Source organism: Hyperoodon ampullatus (genome assembly GCF_949752795.1).
Source record: "Hyperoodon ampullatus genome assembly, chromosome: 1".
Lineage (NCBI taxonomy): Eukaryota > Metazoa > Chordata > Mammalia > Artiodactyla > Ziphiidae > Hyperoodon > Hyperoodon ampullatus.
Genome location: NC_136914.1, coordinates 2,304,240 through 2,320,085, shown reverse-complemented (window position 1 = coordinate 2,320,085; position 15,846 = coordinate 2,304,240). Strand labels below are relative to the sequence as shown.

At 38.2% G+C, this 15,846-nt stretch overlaps 1 protein-coding gene across 2 annotated transcripts in view; it reads left to right on the top strand.

Moving 5' to 3' along the window:
• Nucleotides 1-15,631, top strand: part of ARFIP1 (ARF interacting protein 1) — a gene marked incomplete at both ends in the record, with an annotated part of 80,825 nt that extends 65,194 nt beyond the window's left edge. For both annotated transcript variants that reach the window (XM_079698590.1, XM_079698591.1), the window contains one exon: nt 15,476-15,631. In XM_079698590.1, the coding sequence (XP_079554716.1) occupies nt 15,476-15,631 (156 nt within the window). The remainder of the gene's footprint in view (nt 1-15,475) is intronic.
• Between the last annotated feature and the right edge of the window lie 215 nt (nt 15,632-15,846).

Here is a 15,846-nt window from a genome sequence, read left to right as displayed (position 1 = left end):
TTTACCCTTCTCCTAAAAGCAGGGTTTGACCTTTTTCCCCCCACCTTATGTTCTTCATCTCTCTCCTCAAGCCAGTTCTACTTGAGAAACCAGAATCTTTCCTAGACTGATCTTTTTTCTTTTTTTTAATTTATTTTATTTACTTTTATTTTTGGCTGTGTTGGGTCTTCATTGCTGTGTGTGGGCTTTCTCTAGTTGCGGCGAGCGGGGGCTACTCTTCGTTGCAGTGCGCAGGCTCATTGCAGTGGCTTCTCGTTGCGGAGCACGGGCTCAAGGCGCACAGGCTTCAGTAGTTGTGGGTCACGGGCTCTAGAGCGCAGGCTCAGTAGTTGTGGCGCACGGGCGTAGCTGCTCCGCAGCATGTGGGATCTTCCCGGACCAGGGCTCGAACCCATGTCCCCTCCATTGGCAGGCAGATTCTTAACCACTGCGCCACCAGGGAAGCCCTCCCAGACTGATGTTTATTAAAAAGCCAGATAGCCTAGTAAAGTGAACCTGATAGACAAGCCAAATACTTAAAATAATACTTTTAAGTCTTGTTAAAACTGCTTATTATATATAGTGACAACAGCACAGTATCATTACCAAGGTTACAAAAATTATCTTTAAAATTGTATTGCAACTGCTTTTCTAATGTTTCTTAATTTTTCCTCTATTGGTAATGATTTGTATTTACTTAATAACCAAAGCATTCTGAAGATTCTTTGTAGCCTATCAGTCAGAGCTGCATTGAATACATTATATGAGTACAGACCCTAGTGCAAATTAAAATTAGTCAAAAATAAGTGGAGATTGGACTTCCCTGGTCGTCCAGTGGTTGAGACTCCGTGCTTCCAATGCAGGGGGTGTGGGTTTGATCCCTGGGTGGGGAAGTTCTGCATGCTGCGTGGCATGGCCAAAAGTAATAATAATAATAATAATTAGAGTAAAAAAATAGAAAAAAAAAATTTTAAGAGAAAAAAATAAGTAGAAAAGCAAAATATTCTAAGTTTTTAATTCATTTAATTTAGAAAGTATACTCCTGTTGAGAACTGATTTATTCGTTTATTTTAATTTACCTTTATTTTTGATTTAGTAATGGTTTGATTAGATAAAAGAGTCAACTTACCATTGTTATTTAAATTTGCATCTGATTTTGAGGACTACTACCAGAACTAAAACTCATACTAGGATAACACTTACATAATCAGTGTTAATAGAAAAATGAGATAAGTTGTCTGTTTTGGTATTAAACAGCTTCTGAGATGAAAGTGACAATGAAATTTTATATTTTATTTCCATAATTATAATTGAAAAGCTGTGACTCCCCAGAGGCTCTCTTTATTCCAGGAACTTCTCTGAAGTGCAGATACTTTAAAAGGCTTTTACACATCAACCTTCTCACAGTTACCGAGAGAATGTTTTTGTGAAAATGGGTATTGTATTATTTTGTTGTGAAAACTAGAATTCAGTCCTAAAAAGCATCCTCTTTCCTTTATTTCCCATGGATTAAGTTTCACTGGGTAGTGGGGGACCATTTTAAATACAGCTAATGGCCCCGTTTTGAGGCTTGGGTGGTGGGCTCCCAAGCTCCCCTCAGCTACAAGAAGAAGTGTGTCTCTGTGTTAGGTTTGTCGACTGTCAGGGGGTGGGAACTCTGACTTGTGTTGACAGCAGTAGGGTTAGCTAAAAATGGTCTGATGCCCTTCCCACTTTCTTTCTGACTCTCTAACTTTCTAGGCCATTGTAACCGCTCTCTGCAGTTTAGTACATGAATCAAATCCTGTGCTCTTTTACTGTCTTCTCCAATTCTTTTTGTTTTTTAATATTTATTTTATTTATTTATTGGTTGCATCAGGTCTTAGTTGTGGCAGGTGGGCTCCTTAGTTGCAGCTTGTGGGCTCCTTAGTTGTGGCATACGAACTCCTAGTTGCAGCATACATGTGGGATCTAGTTTCCTGACCAGGGATTGAACCCGGGCCCCCTGCACTGGGAGTGTGGAGTCTTAACCTCTGCACCACCAGGGAGGTCCTTGTCTTCTCCAAGTTCTAAAACACTGGGAGTTAAAATTCAAGTCAAAAATTTTTTGTGGTCCGAAAAGGAGTAATTAGTTAGAACCTATTTCTAAAAATTATTAGAATTTCTTACGAAAAATACAGAAGCCCTTTAGTTGCTCTGTTGCTCCAGGAGCCAAGGGTCATCTGAAATTGGAAAACAAGAAAGGCCAAATAATACTAGTAGGTGGAAAATTACTCTGTGACTCAAGTAGGTTACTACCATGAAAACCTTAAAAAATAACTCAATAACAGGGAAAAGTGTTTATAAACTGGTACATAAACTTTCAGCTAAATTTAATACATCTCTAATAGAAGTGCCAGTTTCTGTCCTTAAAAATAAATAGAAATAATGTTTTTCTACTGAAACAGAGCCTTTCAACAGAATGGCTTTTTGAGAGCCATTTGAGTTTCCAAATATATGTGTACCTCTATTTAAAAAGCAGTTTTCTCAGAAAGTTTTAGTAGAAAGGAACCATAAAAATGATCTTACTCTCAGTTTCTTCATTATGCAAATGAAAAGAGTTCATATGGTTAACTTGAGGCAGAAATGGGAGTTGATCCCAATTTTCCTGAATCTTTCATTCTCCTTCAACTATATCAGCCTCCTTCTGTAGTTAACAAGAGTCTCTACAGGCAAAGAAAAAGGTTATCTACTTAATGGACATAGAAAATAGAAATTTAATAAATGGTTTATTTGTGGTAGATTTGCTTTGTTCCTAATCAGGAAAATGGCATTTTAGAGAAGGAAATTTTACTTACGTGTGCTTTCCAAAGAATCAAAATGCATCACATACCAGTTTGTAAGGATTGTAACATCATATTTTAGGGCCAGATAGGAGTTTCCCTTGAATTCTCTGAGGTGTATTACTTTTAGAATCTACAAGCAAAGGTGAAAGTCTCGATTATAAACAGAACTGACTTATGGCTTTAGGAGAATTAGAAACTAGAAAGATTATTTGAAACTTTCTAATTTAGTTTCATTTTTAAATCTATCTACTCATTTATAGGCTTTATTTTTTATACTACATTTGAAACAAGTGAAGCTTCATTATTTTCCTTTTTTTTTCTTTCTTTTTAAAAAAGTATTTGGTATACACACAAAACAATATATGTAATGCATTCCTCTCAGGTCAGTACCTAGTTGTGGAATAGCCAGGTTGTATGTATACATACACATGGGAATAGTAGGTGCATGTTTAACTTTTTAAAAAACTGGCAAACTTTTCCAAAATGGTTGTACCATTTGACATTTCCACCAATAGTATATGAGAGAACAATTTGCTCCACATCCTCACCAATAAGGTATGGTTAACCCTTCATTTTAGCCATTCTGGGGATGTGTAGTAGACCTCATTGTGGTTTAAATTGGAATTTCCCTAATAAATAAAGATGTTGGTCATTTCATGTGCTTATTTGCCATCTGTATATTTTCTTTGGTGAAATGCCTGTTCAGATTTTTTCCCCATTTTTTCGTTGGGTTTGTCATTTCCTTATTCATTTGTAAGAATTTTTTGTATATTCTAGCATCAGGTTCTTTGCCAGATATGTTTTGCACATATTTTCTCCCAATAGGAGAAACTAGATAACATGCCGTGGGACCAAACACAGCCTATATATATACATATATATATATATATATATATATATATATATGTATATATAATTTTTTACAAAGGAAAAAACAATAGGGATGATAAGCAAAATGCAGAATAGGGAGGAAACTTACACAAGCATCTTAGATAGCCGCAGACAGCAGAAGCAAGAAAAAGTACAATCCTGCAGCCTGTGGAACAAAAACCACATTCACAGAAAGATAGGAAAGATGAAAAGGCAGAGGGCTATATACCAGATGAAGGAACAAGATAAAACCCCAGAAAAACAACTAAATGAAGTGGAGATAGGCAAACTTCCAGAAAAAGAATTCAGAATAATGATAGTGAAGATGATCCAGGACCTCGGAAAAAGAATGGAGGCAAAGATCAAGAAGATGCAAGAAATGTTTAACAAAGACCTAGAAGAATTAACAAACAAACAGAGATGAGCAATACAATAACTGAAATGAAAAATACACTAGAAGGAATCAGTAGCAGAATAACTGAGGCAGAAGAATGGATAAATGACCTGGAAGACAGAATGGTGGAATTCACTGCTGCAGAAGAGAATAAACAACAAGAATGAACAGAAATGAAGACAGCCTAAGAGACCTCTGGGACAACATTAAACGTAACAACACTCACATTGTAGGGGTCCCAGAAGGAACAGAGAGAGAGACAGGACCTGGGAAAATACTTGAAGAGATTATAGTTGAAAACTTCCCTAACATGGGAAAGGAAATAGCCCCCAAGTCCAGGAAGTGCAGAGAGTCCCAGGCAGGATAAATCCAAAGAGAAACATGCCAACACACATAGTAATCCAACTGACAAAAATTAAAGACAAAAATTATTGAAAGCAACAAGGGAAAAATGACAAAAAACATACAAGGGAACTCCCATAAGGTTAACAGCTGATTTCTCAGCAGAAACTCTACAAGCCAGAAGGGAGTGGCATGATATGTTTAAACTGATGAAACGGAAGAACCTACAACCAAGATTACTCTACCCAGCAAGGATCATTCAGATTTGACAGAGAAAGCAAAAGCTTTACAGACAAGCAAAAGCTAAGAGAAATCAGCACCACCAAACCAGCTCTACAACAAATGCTAAAGTAACTTCTCTAAGTGGGAAGCACAAGAGAGGAAAAGGACCTATAAAAACAAACCCAAAACAATTAAGAAAATGGTAATAGGAGCATATATATCAATTATTACCTTAAACGTGAATGGATTAAATGCTCCGGCCAATAGACACAGTCTCGCTGAATGGATACAAAAACAAGACCCATATATATGCTGTCTACAAGAGACCCACTTCACACCTAGGGACACATACAGACTGAAAGTGAGGGGATGGAAAAAGATATTCCATGCAAATGGAAATCAAAAGAAAGCTGGAGTAGCAAACTCATATCAGATAAAATAGACTTTAAAATAAAGAATGTTATAAGAGACAAGGAAGGACACTACATAATGATCAAGGGATCAATCCAAGAAGAAGATATAACAATTATAAATATATATGCACCCAACATAGTAGCACCTCAATACATAAGGCAACTGCTAAGAAGTATAAAAGAGGAAGTCGACAGCAACACAATAATAGTGGGGGACTTGAACATCTCACTTACACCAATGGACAGATCATCCAAACATAAAATTAATAATGAAACAGAAGCTTTAAATGACACAATAGACCAGATAGATTTAATTGTTATTTATAGGACATTCCATCCAAAAACAGCAGATTACACTTTCTTCTCAAGTGCACATGGAACATTCTCCAGGATAGATCACATTTTGGGTCAAAAATCAAGCCTCAGTAAATTTAAGAAAATTGAAATCATATCAAGCATCTTTTCTGACCACAACGCTATAAGATTAGAAATCAATTACAACGAAAAAAACGTAAAAACACAAACACATGGAGACTAAACAATACATTACTAAATAACCAAGAGATCACTGAAGAAATCAAAGAGGAAATCAAAAAATACCTAGAGACAAATGATGATGAAAAGAAGATGACCCAAAAACTATGGGATGCAGCAAAACCAGTTCTAAGAGGGAAATTTATACCAATACAAGCCTACCTCAAGAAACAAAAAAAATCTCAAATAAACATTTTAACCTTACACTTAAAGGAACTAGAGAAAGAAGAACAAACAAAACCCAAAGTTAGCAGAAGAAATCATAAAGATCAGAGCAGAAATAAACGAAATAAAAACAAAGAAAACAATAGCAAAGATGAATAAAACTAAAAGCTGGTTCTTTGAGAAGATAAAATTGATAAACCATTATCCAGACTCATCAAGAAAAAGAGGGAGAGGACTCAAATCAATAGAATTAAAAATGAAAAAGGAAAAATTACAAGACACTGCAGAAATACAAAGCATCCTAAGAGACTACTACAGGCAACTCTATGCCAATAAAATGGACAACCTGCAAGAAATGGGCAAATTCTTAGAAAGGTATAACCTTCCAAGACTGAACCAGGAAGAAATAGAAAATATGAACAGACCAATCACAAGTAATGAAATTGAAAGTGTGATTAAAAATCCTCCAACAGGGCTTCCCTGGTGGCGCAGTGGTTGAGAGTCTGCCTGCAGATGCAGGGGACATGGGTTTGTGCCCCGGTCCAGGAGGATCCCACATGCCGCAGAGCAGCTGGGCCCATGAGCCATGGCTGCTGAGCCTGCGCGTCTGGAGCCTGTGCTCCGCAACGGGAGAGGCCACAACAGTGAGAGGCCCGCTTACCGCAACAAACAAACAAACAACAACAAAAAAAAACACTCTCTGTAATTCACATTAAAAAAAAAAAAATCCTCCAACAAACAAAAGTCTAGGACCAGATCGCTTCACAGGTGAATTCTATCAAACATTTAGAGAAGAGCTAACACCCATCCTTCTCAAAGTCTTCCAAAAAATTGCAGAGGAAGGAACACTCCCAAACTCATTCTATGAGGCCACTATCACCCTGATACCTAAACCAGACAAAGATACTACAAAAAAAGTAAATTACAGACCAATTTCACTGATGAATATAGATGCAAAAATTCTCAACAGAATACTAGCAAACAGAATCCAACAACACATTAAAAAGATCGTACACCATGATAAAGTGAGATTTATCCCAGGGATGCAGGGCTTCTTCAATATACGCAAATCAATCAATGTGATACACCATATTAACAAATTGAAGAATAAAAACCATATGATCATCTCCATAGATGCAGAAAAAGCTGTTGACAAAATTCAGCACCCATTTATGATAAAAACTCTCCAGAAAGTGGGCACAGAGGGAACCTACCTCAACATAATAAAGGCCATATATGACAAACCCAGAGCAAACATCATTCTCAATGGTGAAAAACTGAAAGCATTTCCTCTAAGATCAGGAACAAGACGAGGATGTCCACTCTCGCCACTGTTATTCAACATAGTTTTGGAAGTCCTAGCCACAGCAATCAGAGAAGAGAAAGAAATAAAAGGAATCCAAATTGGAAAAGAAGAAGTAAAACTGTCACTGTTTGCAGATGACATGATACTATACATAGAGAATCCTAAAGATGCCACGAGAAAACCACTAGAGCTAATCAATGAATTTGATAAAGTTGCAGGGTACCAAATTAATATGCACAGAAATCTCTTGCCTTCCTATACACTAATGATGAAAAATCTGAAAGAGAAATTAAGGAAGCACTCCCATTTACCATTGCAACAAAGAGAATAAAATACCTAGGAATAAACCTACCTAGGGAGACAAAAGACCTGCATGTAGAAAACTATAAGACACTAATGAAAGAAATTAAAGATGATACAAACAGATGGAGAGATACACCATGTTCTTGGATTGGAAGAATCAATATTGTGAAAATGACTATACTACCCAAAGCTATCTACAGATTCAGTGCAATCCCTATCAAATTACCAATGGCATTTTTTACAGAACTAGAACAAAAAAATCTTAAAATTTTTATGTAGACACAAAAGACCCCGAATAGCCAAAGCAGTCTTATGGGGAAAAAAATGGAGCTGGAGGAATCTGACTCTCTGACTTCAGACTATACTACAAAGCTACAGTAATCAAAACAATATGGTACTGGCACAAAAACAGAAATATAGATCAATGGAACGAGATAGAAAGCCCAGAGATAAACCCACACACCTGTGGTCAACTAATCTTTGACAAAGGAGGCAAGGATATACAATGGAGAAAAGACAGTCTCTTCAATAAGTGGTGCTGGGAAAACTGGACAGCTACATGTAAAAGAATGAAATTGGAACACTCTCTAACACCATACACACAAATAAACTCAAAATGGATTAAAGACCTAAATGTAAGGCCAGACACTGTAAAACTGTTAGAGGAAAACAAAGGATGAACACTCTTTGACATAAATCACAGCAAGATCTTTTTTGATCCACCTTCCAGAGTAATGGAAATAAAAACAAAAATAAACAAATGGGATCTAATGGAACTTAAAACCTTTTGCAAAGCAAAGGAAACTACAAACAAGACAAAACGACAACCCTCAGAATGGGAGAAAATATTTGCAAACGAATCAACAGACAAATGATTAATCTCCAAAATATATAAACAGCTCATGCAGCTCAATATTTAAAAGACAAACAACCCAATCCAAAAATGGGCAGCAGACCTAAATAGACATTTCTCCAAAGAAGACATACAGTTGGCCAAGAAGCACATGAAAAGCTGCTCAACATCACTAATTATTAGAGAAATGCTAATCAAAACTACAATGAGGTATCAGCCTCACACCAGTTAGAATGGGCATCATCAGAAAATCTACAAACAACAAATGCTGGAGAGTGTGTGGAGAAAAGGGAACCCTCTTGCACTGTTGATGGGAATGTAAATTGATACAGCCACTATGGAGAACAGTATGGAGGTTCCTTAAAAAACTAAAAATAGAATTACCATATGACCCAGCAATCCCACTACTGGGCATATACCCTGAGAAAACCATAATTCAAAAAGAGTCATGTACCACAGTGTCATTGCAGCACTATTTACAATAGCCAGGTCATCAAGCAACCTAAATGCCCATCGACAGACGAATGGATGAAGAAGATATGGTACATATATGCAATGGAATATTACTCAGCCATAAAAAGGAACAAAAATGGGTCATTTGTAGAGACGTGGATGGATCTAGAGTCTGTCATACAGAGTGAAGTAAGTCAGAAAGAGAAAAACAAATATCGTATATTAACGCATATATGTGGAACCTAAAAAAATGGTACAGATGAACTGGTTTGCAGGGCAGAAATAGAGACACAGATGTAGAGAACAAATGTATGGACACCAAGGGGGGATAGTGGCAGGGGGAGGGTGGTGGTGGGATGAATTGGGAGATTGGGATTGATGTGTATACACTAATATGTATAAAATGGATAGCTAATAAGAACCTGCTGTATAAAAAAATAAATAAATTCAAAAAAAGAAAACTCAGAATAGGGGTTATGTAGGGAGCAGGATGGTTATCTATTTTATATATAGATATATATATAAAGATATATTCAGAGAAAAAAAATACCGCACCTAAAATGTTACCTACATTCATTCACTCAATGAATATTACCATGGATCTGGTGTTGGGCATTACTCTAGGGGCCGGAATGCCTTTATATATATATATATAGAGAGAGAGAGAGAAATAGATACAGATAGAGATATATCGATATATATATAGAGAGAGAGAGACATATATATATCATTATATCTGTATCTTAATGTACTGCTCCATAGGATATATTCATCTTTCATTTTACTAGTTAATGCCAAACTTTTCAAAAGTAGTTGTACAAATTTATACACTGATCAGCAGTGTATAAGAGTTCTTACTAAGTCTTTCTAATGTAGAGGGTAAAAAATACCATCCCACATCAGTCTACATTTGCATTTTCCTGTTTTCTAATGAGACTGGAAGTCCTTTCAGATTTAATTGGCCACTCCTGTTTCCTCTGCTGTAAAATGGCGTTCATGTTATTTGCTCTTTTCAGTTGGGTTCTCGGTGTATAGGAGGTCTTCACATTTTCTAGATGTGTACCCTTCGTCAGCCCCTGTAATGCAGATCCCTCTCCCCAGTTGGTAACTTGTCTTTTCAATCTTGGGGTGAATAGAAATTCTAACATTCAAAGTCATTGAATTTATCGATCTTTTCGTCATAATTTATGACTTTTTATCTTGAAGAAGTTACTTCATACCTAAGGTCATCTGGAAACTTTTCCACCCTTCTGTCAAAATGCACTGCCCTCAGAGCTCTCCTTTGACCAGTCTTTGACAGTCTGTTCTCCAGAAGAGACCTGAAACTCATTCACACTGGTAGAGGTTACTGAGAACAGGTCAGTTTTAGAAAACATTTTTATGTGAATAGGAATCAAATGCGAACTAGCCTGTAATAATTTACTTTACTTCTTTTTTCTAGCTGTAATTTTCATTGACTCTAGTGACTTACAGGAAAGAGATTTGGTCCTGAAATCAAACTCCATTCATGTAAGGTGAACACTGGTTATAACTTTAATTAGCATAATTTGACGTTTTCTTAGTAGATACTTAACACAAATCAGTTTATCATTTTAAAGCTTGTTTTTAAAGTGATTGCAACACAAAACTTTTCTGTCTAGACATAGAGAAAGAAGTCAATGTGAATTAGTGGAAGTCTGTTTTAAGAATGTTTGAACAAATTTTTAGTGTAATACTGTTAACCTGAATGGTGCTAACCAGTGAATAATTTGGCAGAAATTAGGTGCCTTCTTGTTGCTTGAAAAATGTGTTCATTTTAGAAGCACAGAATCATGGGGTTGTAAAGGGACCCTTAAAGGTTCTTCTGAGGTGATCCATTAGGCAAAGGAATTCCTTCTGCAGCATCTCTGCCCTTGGATTGAAGGCCTTGTCAAGGCAGGCAGTGTTGATAAACCGTGTTCATGCACTCTTGTCAACAAAATTTATTTGCTTAGCACACACCTTTTTTTCACTGCGCAAAGGTAGACTTCACATCAGCTTCTATCTTTGAAAAGGAAAAAACTCTATGTTTCTTGTTTCACTCACAGCACTTCTCTGACATCAGGTGTGTGGGGGGTTTTTCCCACACACAGACCAAGTCTCTGATCTTCTGGACACTAGCTGGGTGTCCTACAATTCGGTTCACTTCTGACACTGTGGACCCCCTTCACCACCACCTTTAGACACCATTCGAAAGTCCAGGTCATCACCTGTGCTTCTGACCAACCAGCTTTAAGTCGAAGGTTCCCACAACCCCCTTCTCAGCTTCAGTCATTTCCTAGAGCAGCTCACAGAGCTCAGGAAACAGTTTACTTATTATATTACCCGTTCATTACAAAAAATATTAAAGGATACAGACGCAGAGGTCCATAGGGCAAGGTCTGGAAGGGTCCTCAGCACAAGAGCTTCTGTCCCCATTGGGCTAGGGGTGCACCACCCTCCTGGCTTGTGGATGGGTCAGCCAACCCAGAAGCTGTCCAAACCCCCCACTGTAGGGATTTTTACGGAGGCTTCATTGCATAGGCACAGCTGATTAAATCGTTGTCCTGAGGTTGGTGGGGGTGAGGGTGAAACTTCCCACCCTCTAATCACAATTTAGTTCCCCTGGCAACCAGCCCCAAGCTGTGGTTATCTAGGGGCTTTCCAAAAATCTCCTCATTAACATAAAGGCAGGTGCCGTTGAAAAGGGCTTGTTGTGAATAACAGAAGACACTATTCACCTTTAATAGCTCTGGGGCTATTTCAGGAACAGAACCAGAGACCAAATATTACAACAGAAGATGCTTCCTAGGCTCTTATCACTTAGGAAATTAACAAGGGTTTTAGGAGCTCTGTGCCTGGATTGGGATGAGCAAATATTTACTTCTCATTATAAATCACAGTATCACAATCTTACTTCTTATAAGTTCCAAATCAGGGGGTTCTAAATAAATGAAATTTTATTTTACTAAAAAAAGTCAATGTTGTTTGAAGGTTTAACCATCAACTAGGTAAACTTAAATTCCGCTGAAATCGAATGAGTACTTATCCTGTGTCAGACACTGCTAGGTAGTATCTCATTTCATTTAACCCTTACAACAGCACTACAAATGCAGTTTGGTAATGGCATCCCTGATAAACGGATAAAGACCTTGGCCAGTGAAGTTAGAAGTAACCCGTGCCTGGTGTCACAAAGAAAACTGGGAAGTGGTACAGCTGGGACTGGCACGCGTGCCTCCTGATTCCAGAGCTCTTTCTGGTAATTTCTATAAAAGAACAGTACTAGTAATGGGGATATTTTACTAATGACCTAGGTGAATAACAAATAAAAATTTGGGGAGGCTGTGACCAGTATCAACTATGCCTAATGCACCTCTTCCCAGAAAACTGGAAGTAAAAGTTCTCAAAGTTACTGTATGTACTCTTAAACTGCACTTAGGTCTTGGGCCTGGTTAATAGCAGTTTTGCGTCGCTTGTTTGTTTGAGTCTCTGTTCCCTAGCTGCTTTCTCAATTAATTTCTCTCCTGTATCACGGCCATGTTTTAGCCTTTCTTCATTCTAGGCCTGCCCTCCTCCCTCTGATTTTCCTCCTTTTCATTGTTTTCTAGACCCTCATTCATTCCTAGGAAAGCACATTCTTAACCTTTTCCTTTTTTTTTTTTAATAAATTTATTTATTTACTTATTTATTTTTGGCTGCGTTGGGTCTTCATTGCTGCACGCAGGCTTTCTCTAGCTGCAGCAAGCCGGGGCTACTCTTCGTTGCGGTGCATGGGCTTCTCACTGTGGTGGCTTCTCTTGTTGTGGAGCACTGGCTCTAGGTGTGCGGGCTTCAGTAGTTGTGTCTCACGGGCTCTAGAGCGCAGGCTCAGTAGTTGTGGCGCACAGGCTTAGTTGCTCCGCGGCATGTGGTATCTTCCCACACCAGGGATCGAACCCATGTCCCCTGCATTGGCAGGCGGATTCTTAACCCCTGTGCCACCAGGGAGGTCCCTTTATTTTATTTTATTTTATGTAATAAACATTTATTTTTTATATATTTATTTAGTTGCAGCATGTGTGCTCCTTAGTTGCGGCTCACCAGCTCCTTAGTTGTGGCATGTGAACTCTTAGTTGTGGCATGCATGTGGGATCTAGTTTCCTGACCAGGGATCAAACCCGGGCCCCCTGCATTGGGAGCACGGAGTCTTAACCACTGTGCCACCAGGGAAGTCCCTTTAACCTTTTTCAGGGATGCACCTCTTTTGCTGCATAATGAAACACCCACTACTTTGTGGCCTGTTACACCAGTGATTTATTATTTCCCACCATTGCCTAGGTATGGGATAGGTGGATTCTTCCTGTTTCTCTTTCAACTACAGTGCCTGCTGGGCACTGGGAGCAGCTGGAATGACTGGGCCTCTGTCCCCGTGGGCTTTCATCCCAAAGGGAGGCTACACAGGGCTTTCTCACAACGTGGCGACACCAGTCCCAGAGCGCCAGCCCTTGCTTATCAGGCCTCATTTTCTAAAGTTACAGGCCAAGCTTATTTTCATTGTAGAAGCCTCCCCAAGAGTGTGGATTGAGAGGGGTGGTTGGGGCCATTATTGTAACAGTCATTATAATAATATACTTTGCTCACCTCCTAATTGCCTTCTAGAAACCTGCTTTTCCTATCATTATCCTGTTCCCTTAATAATTGCCCCTGGGTGGAGGTTCATCATCCTTTGAAATATGCCCCCCCACCTTATCTCAGCCCCAGAGGGCAGGGGAGTTAGAGTTCTCCCATCCCGATGTTCTCTTTCAACCTTTCTTGAAGAAACCCTCTTCTCCCCACAAGTGCCTTTTTTATTTTTTTTAAGTTAACAAGATGTATTTTTACTACCCATGTATCATATGAACCATCATTTTTACTGCACTCTGCCTTGGCCTTGTATCCTTGTGTCCCTAGTACTGTGCCTGGTGCATAGTGTTATGCATCAGCTTTTGTGGTCATCCTTGTACCTGGTACCAAAGGTTTTCATTTAGGAAGGTTGCAGGCCTTAAATTTCTGACCAGGTGAATTCAAGGTATTTTTTTTAGTTTGTACAGACATTTTTAGTCTCTGGCCCTTTTAAACTATCTCCCTGCCAGAAACTTTCTTATCTTTATCAGAGAAAGAGGAAAAAAATCCGTTTTATTTTTTAAACAGCTTTAGTTGAATCAGCAGCTCCAGATGCCCTAAATGTTAACCCAGCTTCTTCACAAGGCTTGAGATACTCATTCCCTGGGGTCAGTACTTATTTGGTTTCCTGCCTACCTCCTCCTTTTTCCACCCCAAGACTGTAAGCTGGTGAGGGAAGGAATTTCTTTCTGTATCTCCTAGAACAGTGCCTGGCACTTAGAAGGTACTTAAGGTCTGTTGAATGAACAAATGAATGGAATAAAAAGTTATCTAAGATACTTTAAGTAAACATCTGTTACTGAAAGTGTGCATGGTGCAATCCGTTTATGTTTTTAAATATTGTATATAAGCCTAGAAAATTTCTCAAAGGATACACAATAAAATGTTAACAGTGCTTCTCTCAGGCGAGGAGAGAGAATAAATGCAGCATGGATCAGGAGATTTTACTTTATAATCTTGAGCATATGCCATTTTTATAACATTTTAATTTTTAAAATAAAGGCTTTACAAATCAGAGATATCTACTATAAATATATTAGTGTGATTTCCTTTATAGAGGTACATGGATGAAGAAGTGGCTAGAGAGACTGTGCATGTGTGTGTTAACAGTGAATACAGGTGTCATGTCATATATGTTAACAGTGAACACAGGTGTCACATCGTATATGTTATAATCCTAGTTTTTCACTTAGCATCATATATCAGATGTTTTTACATTATTAAAAATGATTAAAGCTCAGTTTTAATGAATATTGCATTGGATGGGTAAATTAGAGTGTATTTTATACTTTACTGTTGAACAATTTGCAGTTATAAATAAGACCTCAGGAAACACTTCATTCATAAACTCTTTTTGATGCTTTGCTGATTTCTTTAAAAGAGTCATAGAGATAGTGTTACCTGATTAAAACATACTCTTGGGCTTCCCTGGTGGTGCAGTGGTTGAGAGTCCGCCTGCCAATGCAGGGGACACAGGTTCATGCCCCGGTCTCGGAGGATCCCACATGCCGCGGAGCGGCTGGGCCCGTGAGCCATGGCCGCTGAGCCTGCGCATCCGGAGCCTGTGCTCCACAATGGGAGAGGCCACAACAGTGAGAGGCCTGTGTACCGCGATCAATCAATCAATCAATAAATCAATAAACTCTTGATATCATTAGAAGTAATAAGCAATTGAAAGTAACTGAGAGGCATATGAACTTTAATTGGCTTTCTGGGCAACTCTTGGCCATCCTTCTTCAATCTTCGCAGAGAAGTGCGGTATTTAAAAGTATCCAGCCTACTCAGTTTTACATAAAGTGTGGCTTTAATGATGTCCATACTTGGTATAGAGCATGTATCATATAGTAATTATTTATGTATAATTTTGCCTCTTCAAAATTTGATTTTGAATATACTTAGTTTGAAGGGGGATCTAATGATTTGTTTAATTAAAGTAAGCTCAATAATGTTTGAAAATGGTTAAGAGAGTACATATTTAGCATCGTAAACTGATCTGTTCCCTTCAGGGAAGTTAAGAACCTTCATTGAAGGTTCAGTGACTTTACAAAGCAATGTACAATCGGTGTGTGAGAAATACTTTGTCAAAACAACTTTTCTGGAGGAGAGATATGCTCTTTCATTATGACATGTAATAAGTCACCTTATATTTCATTGTCATTGGTGTTAATGCTCGGTCTTGTGACTCTGCCCTGTTCACAGGTTAAAGTGTTACACAATCAGCTGGTCCTTTTCCACAATGCCATTGCCGCTTACTTTGCTGGGAATCAGAAGCAGCTTGAACAGACACTTAAACAGTTCCATATCAAATTGAAAAATCCTGGAGTGGACACCCCGTCTTGGCTTGAAGAACAGTAAAATCACACCTGGAAAAAAAGAGAAAGTCACATTGTTATATTTCTAAACAAACCTAATAAGAGTTAAGCAGAGTTGGGGGAAGAGGGAAAGGGTGACAACGATTGTAGTGATTCTTGCACAAACAGCTTTAATTTTTCCCTTTTTTCATACTTTAACAATTGAACTGTTAAATTTTATGGGAAGGTGGGTGGTTTTAATGTAAACATAATTTCTAT